This window comes from Hemibagrus wyckioides, linkage group LG16 (assembly GCF_019097595.1).
Source record: "Hemibagrus wyckioides isolate EC202008001 linkage group LG16, SWU_Hwy_1.0, whole genome shotgun sequence".
Taxonomy (NCBI): Eukaryota; Metazoa; Chordata; class Actinopteri; order Siluriformes; family Bagridae; genus Hemibagrus; species Hemibagrus wyckioides.
The window spans coordinates 10051657-10066652 of record NC_080725.1 but is presented as its reverse complement, the minus strand read 5'-3'; the positions used below and the strand labels follow the sequence as shown (position 1 = coordinate 10066652).

At 39.8% G+C, this 14996-nt stretch overlaps 1 protein-coding gene across 6 annotated transcripts; it reads left to right on the top strand.

Annotated features, from left to right (window-relative positions):
* Positions 1–186: 186 nt before the first annotated feature.
* On the top strand, positions 187–14566 carry sbno1 (strawberry notch homolog 1 (Drosophila)). Of its 6 annotated transcripts, none has more exons than XM_058412010.1 (33): positions 187–523; positions 1729–1845; positions 2040–2141; positions 2269–2602; positions 3249–3287; positions 3443–3543; positions 3626–3722; positions 3892–4052; positions 4725–4858; positions 5051–5141; positions 5226–5387; positions 5539–5674; positions 5754–5859; positions 5955–6108; positions 6244–6426; positions 6523–6620; positions 8207–8352; positions 8512–8709; positions 8803–8982; positions 9791–9963; positions 10097–10228; positions 10303–10438; positions 10555–10667; positions 10753–10824; positions 10901–11000; positions 11119–11193; positions 11305–11451; positions 11536–11630; positions 11756–11842; positions 11951–12088; positions 12207–12283; positions 12362–12555; positions 12654–14566. In XM_058412010.1, the coding sequence occupies exons 2-33, from the start codon at positions 1732–1734 to the stop codon at positions 12794–12796; spliced, it is 4218 nt and encodes a 1405-aa protein (XP_058267993.1). In that variant the 5' UTR covers positions 187–523; positions 1729–1731; the 3' UTR covers positions 12797–14566. The 6 variants fall into 6 exon arrangements, with proteins under 6 accessions (XP_058267993.1, XP_058267992.1, XP_058267990.1 ...); XM_058412009.1 differs by having other exon boundaries at positions 2266–2602; positions 3629–3722; XM_058412007.1 differs by having other exon boundaries at positions 2266–2602.
* The last annotated feature ends 430 nt before the right edge of the window (positions 14567–14996 follow it).

Here is a 14996-nt window from a genome sequence, read left to right as displayed (position 1 = left end):
CATCACGTTTTAACGTAAACAATTTTATACGATCATTTTCGCTCAAGAAAATATGTGAACCGTGTGACTCCATGACTAATTTTATTTCCAGCAGAGGTTACAATTTGTCACTTCGACCTTATCAGCATGGCATTCGTAAAGTCAACTGATGTGTCACCGGAGGAAATTATTGCAAAGGCGTCACTTCCTCGTGTTGCGACGGCTGGTCACGTGATGCGGGTTTAGCGCTCTCCTTCTCTGTCAACTTTTTTGCTTAAAACTACTATTAATATGGCAGATGTTGAACATTTAATGGTTAGTTTCGGTGCGTTTCCACTTAATGCGCGTTTGCGTGCCGTTGGCGCCGCTACAGCGACGAAAATCTGGCGTCGAAATGTTCTTTCTTTCTGGTGGAAAATCACGTGACCTCCACGCGATTCTTGCCGTTTGGTAAAGATGGCGGCGGATGGTTAGAAAACAAGCGAAGCGAAGGGGCAACATCCTTCAAACCGCCGCGACACTCGAGGTCCCTGGAAATCGTTGAGTAAGTGCATTTTGTCAGCGTCCTGCTTCACAAATGTTGTGTATTTTCCACCATAAATCTCTATTTTTTCCATTTTCCCACCGAAAAACTGTCACTACGAAGTACAAAGTCTTATTTTCCTCTTAACGTAACGACTGGCTGGACAGACAGCTCGACAACTTGCTGGGTGACAGAGCACGAGAGTGTTTTGCTAACCACTTAGCACTATTAGCATAACGGTACTTGAGAATGGTGTCTGTGTATTTTTTTTAGTGCCGTGGGTTCCCCCCCCCTCAGTTAAATTGATTTAACTGAGTTATTACAAAATCGGATCCGTCTAAACCGTTGTTCGTCTTTCAAAGTTTACGGGCAGGAGGTCGCCAGTGAAATGAATGTTAGCAAGCTAGCGCGTGAACTTCAGAACTCGAGGCTTGGCTGCCTTCGTTACAGAGCCGTTTAAAGTCAAGGTGGGATTGCTGGAGTCGTCATATTACTAGAAAACCAGCACTGGTAATATTATTTATGTATATGTCATATATGTAGCTACGTTGTTCAAATGTATAGGACTTAGATAGCGCCACCCTTAAAATGAAAGTGATTGGGTTAGCTTACGTTTCCCCAGTGCTTACAGTTACTAGCGCACTCGGATATAATACAGCTAGCTAGCTGTTATTATTTCTTTACCGCGTGTCTAGGAGAGGCCTGTATAAATGTAACTTAGTGAGTGATTGCGCTTGCTGGTTATTTTATGCCTCTATCGTTTAATTAATAATGTACACAACCTTTTAGCCGGTTGCCGCGGCTTGGTGTGCCAAAAAGCACAGTCAGACCAGGAAGTAGTGGCTAGCTGGGGGAGTTTGAGCAAACACGTGCAAAGGTGCATGCTCTGGTGAAGCTGGATTGTTTCTGTGAGCTTATTACTAGAAGTTTTGTTATACTGATATAATTCAACAAAACACGTTTCAATAAAGCAGCAACGCATTTAAACGATCTTCTGTCATTTGTCATAGCAACAAAACCCGTGTGTAATGGCTAGGACTGTGTGTGTGTGTGTGTGTGTGTTGTGGAACATTATTTGTGCGATCCATAGTAACTAGCGTTGCCTTTGTCTTTCCAACAGCAAACCTCATGTTCAACCAGAAAGTTTTCCTGCCAGTTATTTGAGCACGTGGAGTTTAAGTAATTACAGTGTATGTTAACTGTTACTGTTTTGAATGTTTTTTCAGACGATGGATCCAGGACAAGATTTGCTTCTTGCAGCCCTTAGCGAAAGTGGAATCTGCCCAAATGACCTTTTTGACATTGATTCTCAGGACACTGCTCAGTCCCCTGCCTCTCAACAGGTAAACAAATCCATTTAGTGAAGGTCTCCTGTTGTCGTCATGAAATTATTTGGTAATTTGTATGTTTGTAAGTACGTAGGGATTTTTATTTTGTGGGATACGTGGGGTAGTTTGCATCGCATGTCATTGGAAAATAAGATGGTAAATTGATTTTTTTTTTTTTTTTTTTTTAATTTTTGCTTTGTCTCTTTCAGTCAGTATCGAAGACTGCCCTTGACATTGGTCTCGGTAGTGAAGCAGCTGGAATTGTTGCAATTGAACCTGCTGTGCCACCCACACCTACAGTCACAATCCGAGTAAGTCCTTGATTTTGCTTGTAAATAATAATTTCTGACATTGTGATAACTCCTTATTTCATTTACAGATTCTTTTGCCACAGTGTTAATAAATTGCCCACACTTGTATTATTCCCTTTTAAAGCAGAAGCCTCAGCCCTCAACGACCACATTCGTCTTAAATCAACTGAATCAACTGCCATCACTGGGAACCATCGTGGTCACAAAGCCCTCAGTGGGGACCTCCTCCAGACAGACCATCACAGTAACCAAGGTGGTGCAGACATCGTCAGCTCAGCGAAGCTCTTCCTCATCCTCCAATACTGCCGCCGTGTGCAGTGTGGTCCCACAGACTCGGGAGCAGATTAAGCTGAAGGACCTGCTCCGGACTAGCGGTGTGAAGACAAACAGCCTCGGTGAACTTATGAAGCTGAAGCCTCCACCTGATATTGTGCAGCCTGTTGCTACAGCCACAGGCACAAGTGAGTCCTTCTGTGCATACAGCGTGTGTTTTATTTTATTTTTTATTTTTTTTATTTTATCTACATGACTGAAGGAGTAACACACTGAACAAAAAAAAAAGTTTGACAAAGTCACACTTGTGTAGCTCTCCTGTTTACTACATGCAGTCAGTTTGCAGTTAAGTCAGCTGAGTGAAAATAGACAGACTTGAATATTTGTCCACATGAAGTCAGAACGAAAATAGGAAAAAGCATATATTGATGCAGAGAGCAGCACTATCTCAGCAGGTAGCATTTTTTTACTCCCATACAAATACTCTGCATTAAGCTCACTGGGGGAAAAATTGGCTATTATAAATTTCTGGTAACATTCATACAGGCCAGTGCAATGTAATAAACTACCAAAGTACAAGTGTGCTGTACTCTTGTCAAAAGAAGAAAGGTAGGTTCACTGGCAGTTTGATCTGTTTTAAAACAAATGTTCCTAATATACCACATATCGTAACAGACAAGTACATTTTAAAATGTATTTGAAGATCTGATTAATTTTTGTGCACAAACTTGTTACTTAAATCCCTGTATAAATTGTTGATGTTGACATGTACTATTTGAGAAATTCTGCTGGTCTGATTGTTTCTACATTACTGACCATGCTCTCCCATTTCAGAGATTATTTTGCTCTCCTCAAAGTTGATGAATAAACCAGGTAGGCTTAGGGTTTTAAATGAAGGTTCATTTTATTTGCTGTGTGTGTTCACAACTGCGGTGGGGATCACTCTTGGTGTAGTTGTGTCCAGCTGTTGAAAAATGTGGGCTACTCTGTTGTCCTGTTTCAGCATGTTTGTTCTTTATTTCTTACAGTGGAGGTAAACAATGGTGTGAAGAAAGAGGTGTCGAGCAAAGATGTCGCCAGAATCTGGGCCAATGAAGAAATCAAAATGCGGAGCTTTTCACCTGTAAATGTAAGGATTTTTTTTAATCAGTGCTATATGCACTCCTTGTCTTGGGCTTGTTCCCGGATTAATCTGTATGTTTTGTTTTAAGAAGTTACCTGGAATGAAGGAGGAGGAGGAGCCAGAGGAGGAAGAGGAGGAGGAGTTAGGTCACGCAGAAACATATGCTGAATACATGCCAATGAAATGTAAGTAAGAGCAGCACAAGGAAATGCGCACACAGCGTTAAATTAAATAGATCTAGGCGACTCGGTTTCAAGTTTCCCTCTGAGTGGGTTGTGTGTGGTACTGAGAGGTTGCAGTGTCTTGTTTATCTTGTAGAAAGGCTTTATCAAAATTCTTTTTGTTTGCCCGTAGTGAAAATAGGAGAGCGACATCCTGATCCTGTGGTGGAGACCAGCTCCCTCTCAAGTGTCAGCCCTCCTAATGTGTGGTACAGACTTTCCATTCCAGAGGAGACAATCGACAGAGGCTGGCTATCTGCTCTTCAGCTTGAAGCCATTACATATGCCTGTCAGGTTTGTATTCACAAATGCATGGGTGAAATATTTAAGCCAGGGGGTGTCTAACTCAAATTCTGTCTGGACCTCTTCGGTATTTTTTGTCAGACTTTCTTCGATGGGCCATAAACTAAGGCTGTTCATTTATTATCATATGATGATGGATATTGTTGATTGACATAGAAGTAGAACAGAATCTGGGTGATTCTAAAGTAAAATGATTTCCTAGATATGTGACCAACTTTGTTAAAAATCTGAAGTCTCTAATATAATTGACACTTTGGTAACTTTACTTTGGTGATCCTTTACTGTAACTGTTTACTTTGTTTCATGGAAAAGACAACTCTAGTGAAACAAATATAGAACTTGTCTATATTAGGCCTACTGGTCGCCTGGTAAACAATAGTCATCCCAAGCTACAGGTGTGGTGTGAATTTTGGTATTGTGGATCTAATGTGAAATGGCAGTAGGTACTATGGACTGTTCTGAATGTTATTTGCGAGTTGGTGTGAGCTTGAGTGAAATGAGGCAGATGGCAGTGTTCGGTGGGCGTGCTTTGAGTTTGAGATGCAATTTTATGTATAATGCAGCAAACATATTTAACATGGATTTATTTGTTTTTAAAGTACAGCTATTCAATGTAGAAAGAAATAGTGATAAGAACATAAATGTTCTGTCATGACTTTACAGCAACATGAGACATTCCTTCCAAATCGAGACAGAGCAGCTTACCTGATCGGTGACGGTGCTGGTGTAGGAAAGGGAAGAACTATTGCTGGAATCATATATGAAAATTATCTTCTGGGCAGGAAAAGATCTCTCTGGTAATGTAACCTCTCACTCATTTTTTGATCCATGTAAAGGCTACATTAACATTTAGTAGATCCTGAAGCAGTACCTGATGTGTACGACAGATTGTATTTTTAATGCTTTAAAGTGTGACATCTGTATTCATATGAATATTTCATCATGGGAGTGTTTCTCAATGCTTTTTATTTCCTTTTTCTACTTTGCAGGTTTAGCGTCTCGAACGACTTGAAGTATGACGCAGAGAGGGATTTGAGAGATATTGGTGCAAAGAACATCCAGGTCCATTCTTTAAACAAGGTACTGAAAGCGTTTGATCTGTAGTATTTGTCTCTGTCCATATTTACTGTGAAACTTTTAATCATTTTTGGTTTTGCTCCCAAGTTCAAATATGGAAAGATTTCATCAAAACACAACGGAAGCGTGAAAAAAGGTGTGATCTTTGCTACATACTCGTCCCTGATTGGAGAGAGCCAAACGGGTGGAAAGTATAAGACTAGATTCAAACAATTACTCCATTGGTGTGGGGATGATTTTGATGGTGTGGTATCCTTTCAGGCATAATTTTATTTGCTGTTTTTTTTTTTTTTTTTAAAGATGGAAAAAAATGATATCTACATGTTTCTTATCTGCTACATTAACACATTAGTGAGCCTTTAAATACTGTCCAGCTACTTCCCTTAACTGAGCTTTCCAGATAATCTTTGATGAATGTCACAAAGCCAAAAATGTTTGCCCAATTGGGTCCTCGAAACCCACAAAGACTGGACTGGCTGTTCTCGAGCTCCAGAACAAACTACCAAGAGCACGTGTTGTCTATGCCAGTGCTACAGGTTTGTGCCCAAATAAGTCTTCTCTGTATTTAAACCTAAATGTGGTTTTGGCTGTGTTCTCATTTATTGTTTTGTGTAGGAGCTTCTGAGCCTCGGAACATGGCTTACATGAATCGTCTTGGGATCTGGGGGGAAGGAACGCCTTTTAAAGAATTTTCTAATTTTATTCAAGCTGTTGAAAGAAGGTCAGTTATTTCACTCTGGATAATGTGGCTTTCCATATGTTCGATATCTCTCTCTCTCTCTCTTAATATGTTGCCTTTGTGTTGGATTATTCTAGAGGTGTTGGTGCCATGGAAATTGTTGCCATGGATATGAAATTGAGAGGAATGTACATTGCTCGACAGCTGAGCTTCCAGGGTGTGACATTTAAGATTGAGGAAGTTCCTCTGACGCAAAACTACATCAAAATGTATAACAAGTCAGTCCGTCTGGTATGTACACCGACGTATCTGTCCTTGGTTCTTGGAAAATATTACTATCTAAGAAAAAAGGAGGTTGGAATTGTGTGTGAATATTTTTTTTTTTTTTTTTTTTTTAAATTAATTTTTCATTCCATCCTGTTTCAGTGGGTGAGTGCGAGGGAGAAATTCCAACAAGCAGCCAACTTGATGGACGCCGAACAGCGCATGAAAAAGTCAATGTGGGGACAGTTCTGGTCCGCACACCAGAGGTTCTTTAAATACCTGTGTATCGCTTCAAAAGTGCGCAGAGTGGTGCAGCTTGCCCGAGAGGAAGTAAAGAATGGAAAGGTTAGGTTTGATGCTTTTGTTCAGGTGTGCAAATCCAATCGCTGAGTCAGCCATAATTTATTAAGGTTCCCAAATTTATTTCCTCCTCCTCTTCAGTGTGTGGTCATTGGCCTGCAGTCAACTGGTGAAGCCCGAACACTCGAGGCCTTGGAGGAAGGTGGAGGCGAGCTCAATGATTTTGTCTCTACTGCAAAGTGAGTCTTCATCTTTTTTAAAATATTCACACAAAACCAGACCCAGAAAAGGGAAGATTACTTGTTACTTCCTCTTGTCATTTCTACTTGGGGGTGGAAAATTCTTGTTGGAGCAGTTGGAAAACTCCTGTGGTTGGGGAATGTTTGTTCTGCTTTGTGTTACAAGGTAGAATACCTTGTGTTGAATTTTCACATATTCTTAATATGAATTCTCATCCTGTGGATTGTGGCAGCAGGTACCTCATAGAATCAGGGGGAGCGCCTCTGGATCCACTGTGACACTGACCAGGATAAAGTGCTTACTAAAAAGGAATGAAAAATTGCATTCCGGCATGGATTTCTAGCACTTTGAGTGTACTGCCACAAACACAAAGGTGTCAAGAAATGTTTTCTGTGCTCATTGATTTTCTACTTCAGTTAATACACTTTGCTCCTAGCATTTTATGCAAAACTTTTGATGGACAAAGTTCGAAACAGAAACGACTGTGTAGCACAATTGCTGCAATTGGACTGCTGTATGATCTAAAGCAGTACTGTTTAATGAATTCAGGGACTGTCAACTAGTTCAGCATTGAAAATATTTGAGGAACATTCAGTGATGATGCACGCATTACAGTGTCTTAGAGTGTGGATAAACTGTAGCTAAAAAAGGATGAACTTGGTCAGTAGAAATGTAGTTTGGCAGTTAGTGTATTCCATGATGTTCAGATGTCCTTTAGTGAGTACCGAAAGCTGTAATGTGTGCTTGGAAAAAAGTTCCATTGGCTTTCTAAGCAACCAGCTGAGTGTGAAAGCTTATTTAATGTGTAGATCAGAGTATCACTATATTATAAAAATATTTTTTAAACACTTCCAATATAGATATGAAACCAGAATATCAAATAACCAAATGGAAATGCAGCATATCCTTGTGCTATATGATAAAGAAATGTCAAACATATGAGACACAGTTAACCAAATTTAATTTTCCCTATCGCATCCTTCCAGTCTTGTTTTCTTTAGCAAAGACTGATCATGTGATCTGTGCAATTTGACAGTACTGTCACTGTGTGAAAGGGGCAGTTTTGGGTGACTAGTAACGGCATGGAAACAAACCAGTATGACTGGTGCTTAAAAATGAAGCACATTGTCCATAAGCCCAGCTGCCTTATTTTCTATCAATTCCCAATTCCCAGTGATAGTTACTTCTCCATATAAATGATCTGGCTTTTTCTCTAGGGTAGATTTTTATTTGTGGTCACTCTAAACACTGCTCCAGCTGAGAAAGCAGAAAAGCATAGCTGCCATTGTAGAGAGGGGTCAAAATTTTGTAAATGCTACAGCTGCCTCTGTTGTATTATTGGAGAGGTTTTTGTGGTTTTACACCTTTTATAGCCTGTTTGTAACTGAAGTGGGCATGTATCATGTTCTCACTGTGCACCAGTCTCATGGTGTCTCTAACATACTGACAACTCAAATTTCACAATGTGTATAATAATAATTTAGCTATATTGGGGAGAAAGATAAATTGGACATTTTCTAGAACTCAGAAATCCCCTTGTTTTCAGTGAGGATTATAATAACAAGGTTTGTCTTTTAATCTAAAGGGGTGTCCTGCAGTCATTGGTGGAAAAGCACTTCCCTGCTCCAGACAGACAGAAGCTCTTCAGCTTACTGGGTATTGATCTGTCTGCAAAGAAAACACCTTCACCAGCAGAAACCAAGGAGGAGCAGAAGGGGAAAAAGAGGAAAGGTACATATCTGAACACCCTGACTACCCTCCAGACAAACTTTATATTTTATTACCTTGTTGTTTGCACCAGATTCTAATAAAGGGTGTCCAAGTGGAAATGCTTTCAAAAACCTTTCAGTTTTTGGTTTATTTTTTTTTCCCCTCCTAATGCCCCTGCAGGTGCAGAGGTTAAAAAAGGAGCAAAAAAGTCCCGGAAATCTGGAGGGCTTTCAGGCAGCAGTTCGGATGAGAGCAATTCGGAAGACTCTGACAAAGACGACAGTGACAATAGCTTTGACTCGGTCAGCTCAGGAGATGATGATGATGAAGATGATTTCAACCCCTTCAAGGATGATTCCAGTGAGGATGAAGAAGATGGTAGGTACCCGGGTGTGGATTCTCTTTTAACGGGTGTTTTAACGAAAACTGTGACTAATCTACTGTAATATATGTACGTATTTTTGCTTGTAGATCCTTGGCTAATCCGTAAAGACTCTAAAAAGAGCAAGGAAAAGAAGAACAAGAAGAAGAAAAAGAGCATAGACCCAGATTCCATTCATAGTGCCTTGTTAGCCTCTGGGCTTGGTTCGACCAGGCCTGCTTTCACAACACCTGTTGTAAAACCGACATCAAACAACACTGTTGCTCCTGGTGGGTGGTTAGACATGTTTTTAAGTGCATCTTGTTTGAGTGTTTTTTATTTTATGTATGTACTTCTGTATTCTACTATGTTTTATATGCATGCAAAATAATGTTCAACCCTTTATGCTTCCATATATTGGGGGGGGGTAGTAAAATGGAATAGGTATGATTGCACATAGATAATGGAAAATCTTTATAGCTTTAGGGAAAGGTGATGGACTTGTTGTGATAATATTTCTCATACACCTCTGATGTGGTGCATGGAAGGTTTCTTCAAGTAGGGCTACACAATCAGTGATGCACATGAACAGCAATACACACCACTTTTGTTGGCATTTGGGTTGAAAATGTGCAAAGTGCTGATCGGTAAAACGGTAGGGATTGAGAACGTAAGTGAGGAAGAAAACATTGCAATGAATGTTAGTCATGCAAATATGTCAGAGATGCGCTTTTATGATGATAAACTTGACACATTTTCGGGTGACTCATTCGTCAAATGCATGCACTACATAGCATGTATAAAGCAATTATATAATCCTCTCCATAGAGAACATGGGTAGTGAATAGGTAGTGCAGGAACTTGCTTGATTAGACCGGAAAAATGAAATAACCTTGGTGGAGTCCTTGATGCCACATGTTGAGTCGTAGGTGTAATATGTGCAAAAGGATTTTTTTTTTAACATTAAGGCAAAATTTTAAACCTTCATTACAATGTCCAACAGCTTTCTAGCATGGTGCATTTTGTGCATCCCTTGTTTGAAACATGCTGGGGTATTTCCTTGAGGCTTGCATTTCAACTGGTGTCATTTTATCACAGCTAAAAGTGAACCTGAAGAAAGTAGCTGTGTGACCAGTAATGACGCAGTGGAGGATGCCCAGCAGATGAAGAGGGAGCTGTTAGAGCAGCTCGAGAAACTGGCTGAGGATCTGCCACCAAACACACTGGATGAGCTTATTGATGAGTTAGGAGGCCCTGAAAATGTGGCAGAGGTACGTTTTCATGTAGTGTGGTATCGCTGTACTGTAGACTTTAAAAAAGGAATGATTTCCTTGACATTAAGTGTTTGACATCTTTATTCTTGTATTAGTCCTTTGTCATTTACACAACCCATGTGTTTTGTAGATGACTGGACGCAAAGGCAGAGTAGTCAGCAATGACGATGGCAGCATCTCCTACGAATCAAGATCAGAACTGGATGTTCCTGTAGAAATCCTGAACCTCACAGAGAAGCAGCGGTTCATGGATGGAGACAAGGTATGTTGAAATATTTTCTTTTTCAAATCGTTGCAAGAGTCATGAATTGGCACTAAAGTCACTTTTCTTTTCAGAACATTGCTATAATCTCAGAGGCAGCCAGCTCTGGTATTTCACTGCAAGCAGACCGTCGAGTGAAGAACCAGAGGAGAAGGGTGCACATGACTTTAGAGCTGCCATGGAGTGCAGACCGGGCTATTCAGCAGTTTGGTCAGTACTTTTCAATTTGCTTTGTTTTAGAACATGATTACAAGAATCTGTGAAATATCTTTATAATGGCTGTGAAGTCTATTAAAGCTTTTTATTCAATTACCTGTACCCTACAGGTAGAACACACAGATCTAACCAGGTCACTGCTCCCGAGTATGTGTTCCTGATATCGGAACTTGCTGGGGAACAAAGATTTGCCTCCATTGTTGCCAAAAGACTTGAGAGCTTGGTAAATGCCAATCCTTTTATACATTTATATATAGTATTACACTTTATTTTATTTTATTTTTTTTAACAAATGTACTTTTTCACAGGGTGCTCTCACACATGGAGACCGAAGAGCAACAGAGACAAGGGACCTCAGTCGATTCAACTTTGACAACAAAGTAAGAGATCATTTACCTTAAAAAAAAATATTTTGATCATGTTTGACCTTGGACTGACCTGGTTCTTGTTTTATAGTATGGCAGAAATGCTCTTGAGATTGTTATGAAGTCCATTGTCAACTTGGATGCTCCCTTGGTCTCTCCCCCGGCTCATTTCGAAGGGGATTTCTTTAAAGGTAAGTAGCAATTTTTTAATAAATGCTTTAAGTAGACAATGTTTTAAATAAATAGAAAAGACAAAACTAAGCTGTTAAGCACAGGTGGATGGAATTGAACTAATTTGAATGTCCACAGAAATCCGCAATGGTTTAATTGGTGTGGGGCTGATTAATGTGGAGGATAGGTCTGGTGTTCTCTCACTGGATAAGGGTAAGTCTGAGGGTTTTTTTTTTAATGTTTGAGTTGTACATAAATCCAGCACAAAATGTATTATACTGTTACTAAAACCGCATTTTTTTTTTTTTTTTTTTTAAAAAAAAGACTACAACAACATTGGAAAATTCTTAAACCGGATCCTTGGCATGGAGGTCCAGCAGCAGAATGCCCTCTTCCAGTATTTCTCTGACACTTTGAATGCTGTCATACAGAATGCCAAAAAGAATGGGAGATATGATATGGGAATTCTGGGTAAGAAAAATTCAAAAGCTGTTTCTGAAGTGAGTTTGATTTGACAAAATACTATGGCTTTATTTCTGAAACCCTTCTTTGCAGATTTGGGCTCTGGGGATGAGAAGGTTAAAAAGATTGATGCGAAAAAGTTCCTGACACCAGGTTACTCCACATCAGGCCATGTTGAACTTTATACAGTAAGTATATACACACAGTATACAAACCTCACAGTATATCATACACACTGGCAGCTGTTAGAAGGTGATAACAGTTTCCTTGGCTGATTACCTGAAGATGATAACAGATTGTTGTTGCCCATCAGGTTAGTGTGGAGAGGGGTATGTCATGGGAGGACGCTACACATATCTGGGCAGAACAGAACGGACCAGAAGATGGCTTCTACGTGCAGGTGAGAGCAGCGGTATCTTCCTTTGTAACACTAATCACTCACTTACCCATTTCTTCCTGATGCATAAACAAGTTCTTGTGCACTGATTTTTGTTTGTTGATAAATTAGGTACGGAATAACAAGAAAATAGCCATCATGGTCAAAGAAGTCAACACCAAAAAGAGACTATTCATGGTGTACAGACCAAATACGGGAAAACAGCTCAAACTGGAGACATATGCAGATATACGGAAGCGATGCAAAAAGGTCATTTCTCCTGCCAATTCATGTATCAAAACATTTGCAAACAATTTTTGGCATGAAAGACTGATTGGCATGCTTTTCAATTTATTCTTTTTTTTTTTTCTACCTTTTAAATAAATAGGTTGTTTCAGATGAGGCTAAGCAGTGCTGGATAGATCAGTATAGATCTTCAGCGGATGTTTGCTCTCATGCCTATTGGTGAGTGTCATTTTTACAGTTTTACCATCTGGCCTTTTTTTGTAATAAGTGTATTAACAAGATCTGGTGCTTATACAGGCGAGGGAACTGTAAGAAGGCATCGGTGGGGCTGCAGTGTGAAATAGGGCTGCGCTGCAGGACATACTACGTCCTATGTGGCTCCGTGCTCAGTGTGTGGACCAAAGTAGAGGGCGTCTTGGCCTCAGTCAGCGGAAGCAACATGAAGATGCAGATTGTCCGTTTGAGAACAGAGGATGGACAACGAATAGTAGGTGAGTGAGCTGGACATTTTGTAATCCTGACATCCTTTTGTGTCCCCTGAGTTGATGCTGATGCTTTATTTTTTTTTGCCACACCCTTCTCCACCCAGGTCTGATCATTCCAGCAAACTGCGTGGCTCCCCTCACCAACATCCTGTCCTCATCGGACCAATCACAGCAGCTGGCTGTGCAACAGCAGCAGATGTGGCAGCAGCTGCACCCACAGAGCCTCAGCCACTCTTTCAACACATAGCAAAACCCAGTGGGCCAACAGCAGACATGGGACCCCAGCACTGCATCACGAGCCTTCCTCCCTGCCACCATGCTAAGAGGAAGACTGCCTTTGTGTGTATAGAGGCTCGCTGGACTACTGACTCAAAAGCTGTAAAGCCTCCCAAGTTGAAGAGGAAGTAGTGTGAGGATGGGTTGGGAGAATAGAATATTGTTCAGGCTGCTTGCTTTTTTTTTCTCTCCTCTGCCTGTGTTCAACCCCTTATTCTTTAAAGCTGCGAAGTCAACCATATTTGTTTTTTGTTTTTGTTTTTTTACACAGGTCAGCGCTCAGGGGTTCAATGTCACATCAGTTCTCTTCCAGGCCTCAAAACAAAAAAGCATGCTTTGTCTTGATTTTGGACCCCACACTATCCAGTCATTGACCGAATCTGTCTATTCCATCATTTTTGCACTGAAATAACAGTTTGGTCAAAGATGTACAATATTTCCTCCATAATTGTAACATTCATTTAGGTTTGTTGACCAATGTTTGCATTAGTTCTGCACTGGACCTATGAGCGTTATGTAGGTAAGTTATGGAAATATATTCAGAGACATCCAGAAAAGAATTGGAGTGACATTACCTTCATAGCTCCAGTACAAAACCAGCTGAAACCATCGTAGCTGATAAGTTACATTTGGGTATGAAAAATGTATGCATGGCCAAACTATTTCTTTAAGAATGTCCCAGTGTGCACTAATACCAAAAAAAAAACTTTATTTCTTCGAGGCCCCATCATACCTACTCCTAAGGAAACTCCTTTCCACAGAGATTTTAGTACAGAACAGGATGTAGTTGTAAATTCATTGATTTACATAGTAAGCTTGCTAGTCCTAAAATATATATATATATACATTTTTTTTTTTTTTCTTTTAGTTGGAGGAGATACATTTTTACAAGAACAGAATTGCACAATAATTGCATGGTAGGATCCTGTGGGATCTGCTTTTCTGCACTGTAACCCCCTCTGACATTCTGTAGCATGCGTAACGCTACCAACTGCAAACTTCTGTGAAGAGATTTGTTGAATGTCATGGTGCAAAGATGGTGGAATACCCCTGTAAAGATCAAACAAGATCTCAATCGAGTAAAGCTCTCCTAGGGAAAGCGCTGGCTCTTCAATGGGTTATACAATTATTAAATTATAATAATACCTACCCCTAAAGACTCGTCTGGGCTCATCAAGAACTGACGCTGCATGGTTGAATGGATAACTAGCTTCTTTATTTTGTCTATTTATCAAACAAGTCAATGTCTGAGAGGGTCAGTTTATTTTTCTCCTTTGCTGTTTTTTTTTTTGTATATTTAAGTACAACATTGTTCACTGAACATTGTTATAAACTGGAATCCGCTTTATTGGTAAGCTCCGTCGCTTTTAATTAGCACATTTCCTGCTTCTTGCTTTTAATATTTGCAGTCACACGGAACATTTAATGTGGTAGGGTGGAAGGACTGTAATGCCTTTTCCCACCACCTCATAATTCAGTGTAAAATGTTCACCAGGTGCAAAATGCTAGGTTTTTTTCTCCAATGTTTGTGTATAGTTGCATATCTGAAGTTGTGTTCTGCTTATGGTATAGATGTTGGCACACTTTAGGGACAGTGCCATTTCAGCCTTGCACGAGTTGCACTACTGTTGGATCACTTGTACATAGAAAAAAAAAAAAAAATCCCACCAACCCTCTGAACATTGAGTGCAAGATCTCTACCTCTTGCATATGACCAATAAATCTTGTGGTTAACCTTGAAGTGAGGTGATTTATTTATTATTATTTTTATTTATTTATTTTTTTTATATTAAGTAAAGTTGTGAATATATACACACGGGCTTAAATCCCAACTGTATTTTATTATTATTATTTTTTTTTTTTTTTTTTGCATGTTGTAATTTGACTATTGACCTACAAAACCGACTTATGGTCATTTAAGCACAGCAAAATATCTTGGCTGAAATGAGATCTTCGCTTAAATAAGTAATACAATGAATGACGTGAAAACAACACGTATAAACCGTATTTAAAGATTCCCTACGAACAAACACACAAACTAAAGAAAAGCTGATTAAAGTGGGATATGTGGCTGGAAGAAGAATTAATGCAATACGAGAAAATAAAAGGTTGAAATGATTCCGTAGATAAAAGTCGAGATTCGTCTGGAAAACCGGGACTGTTTTGTGTCG

Coding starts and splice junctions, on each gene's coding strand:
- sbno1 (XM_058412007.1), top strand. CDS start 1,732: ATGGATCCAGGACAAGATTTGCTTCTTGCAGCCCTTAGCGAAAGTGGA. Junction 9,964..10,096: donor GCCCTGAAAATGTGGCAGAG/GTACGTTTTCAT, acceptor TGTGTTTTGTAG/ATGACTGGACGCAAAGGCAG. Junction 11,452..11,535: donor ATATGATATGGGAATTCTGG/GTAAGAAAAATT, acceptor CCTTCTTTGCAG/ATTTGGGCTCTGGGGATGAG.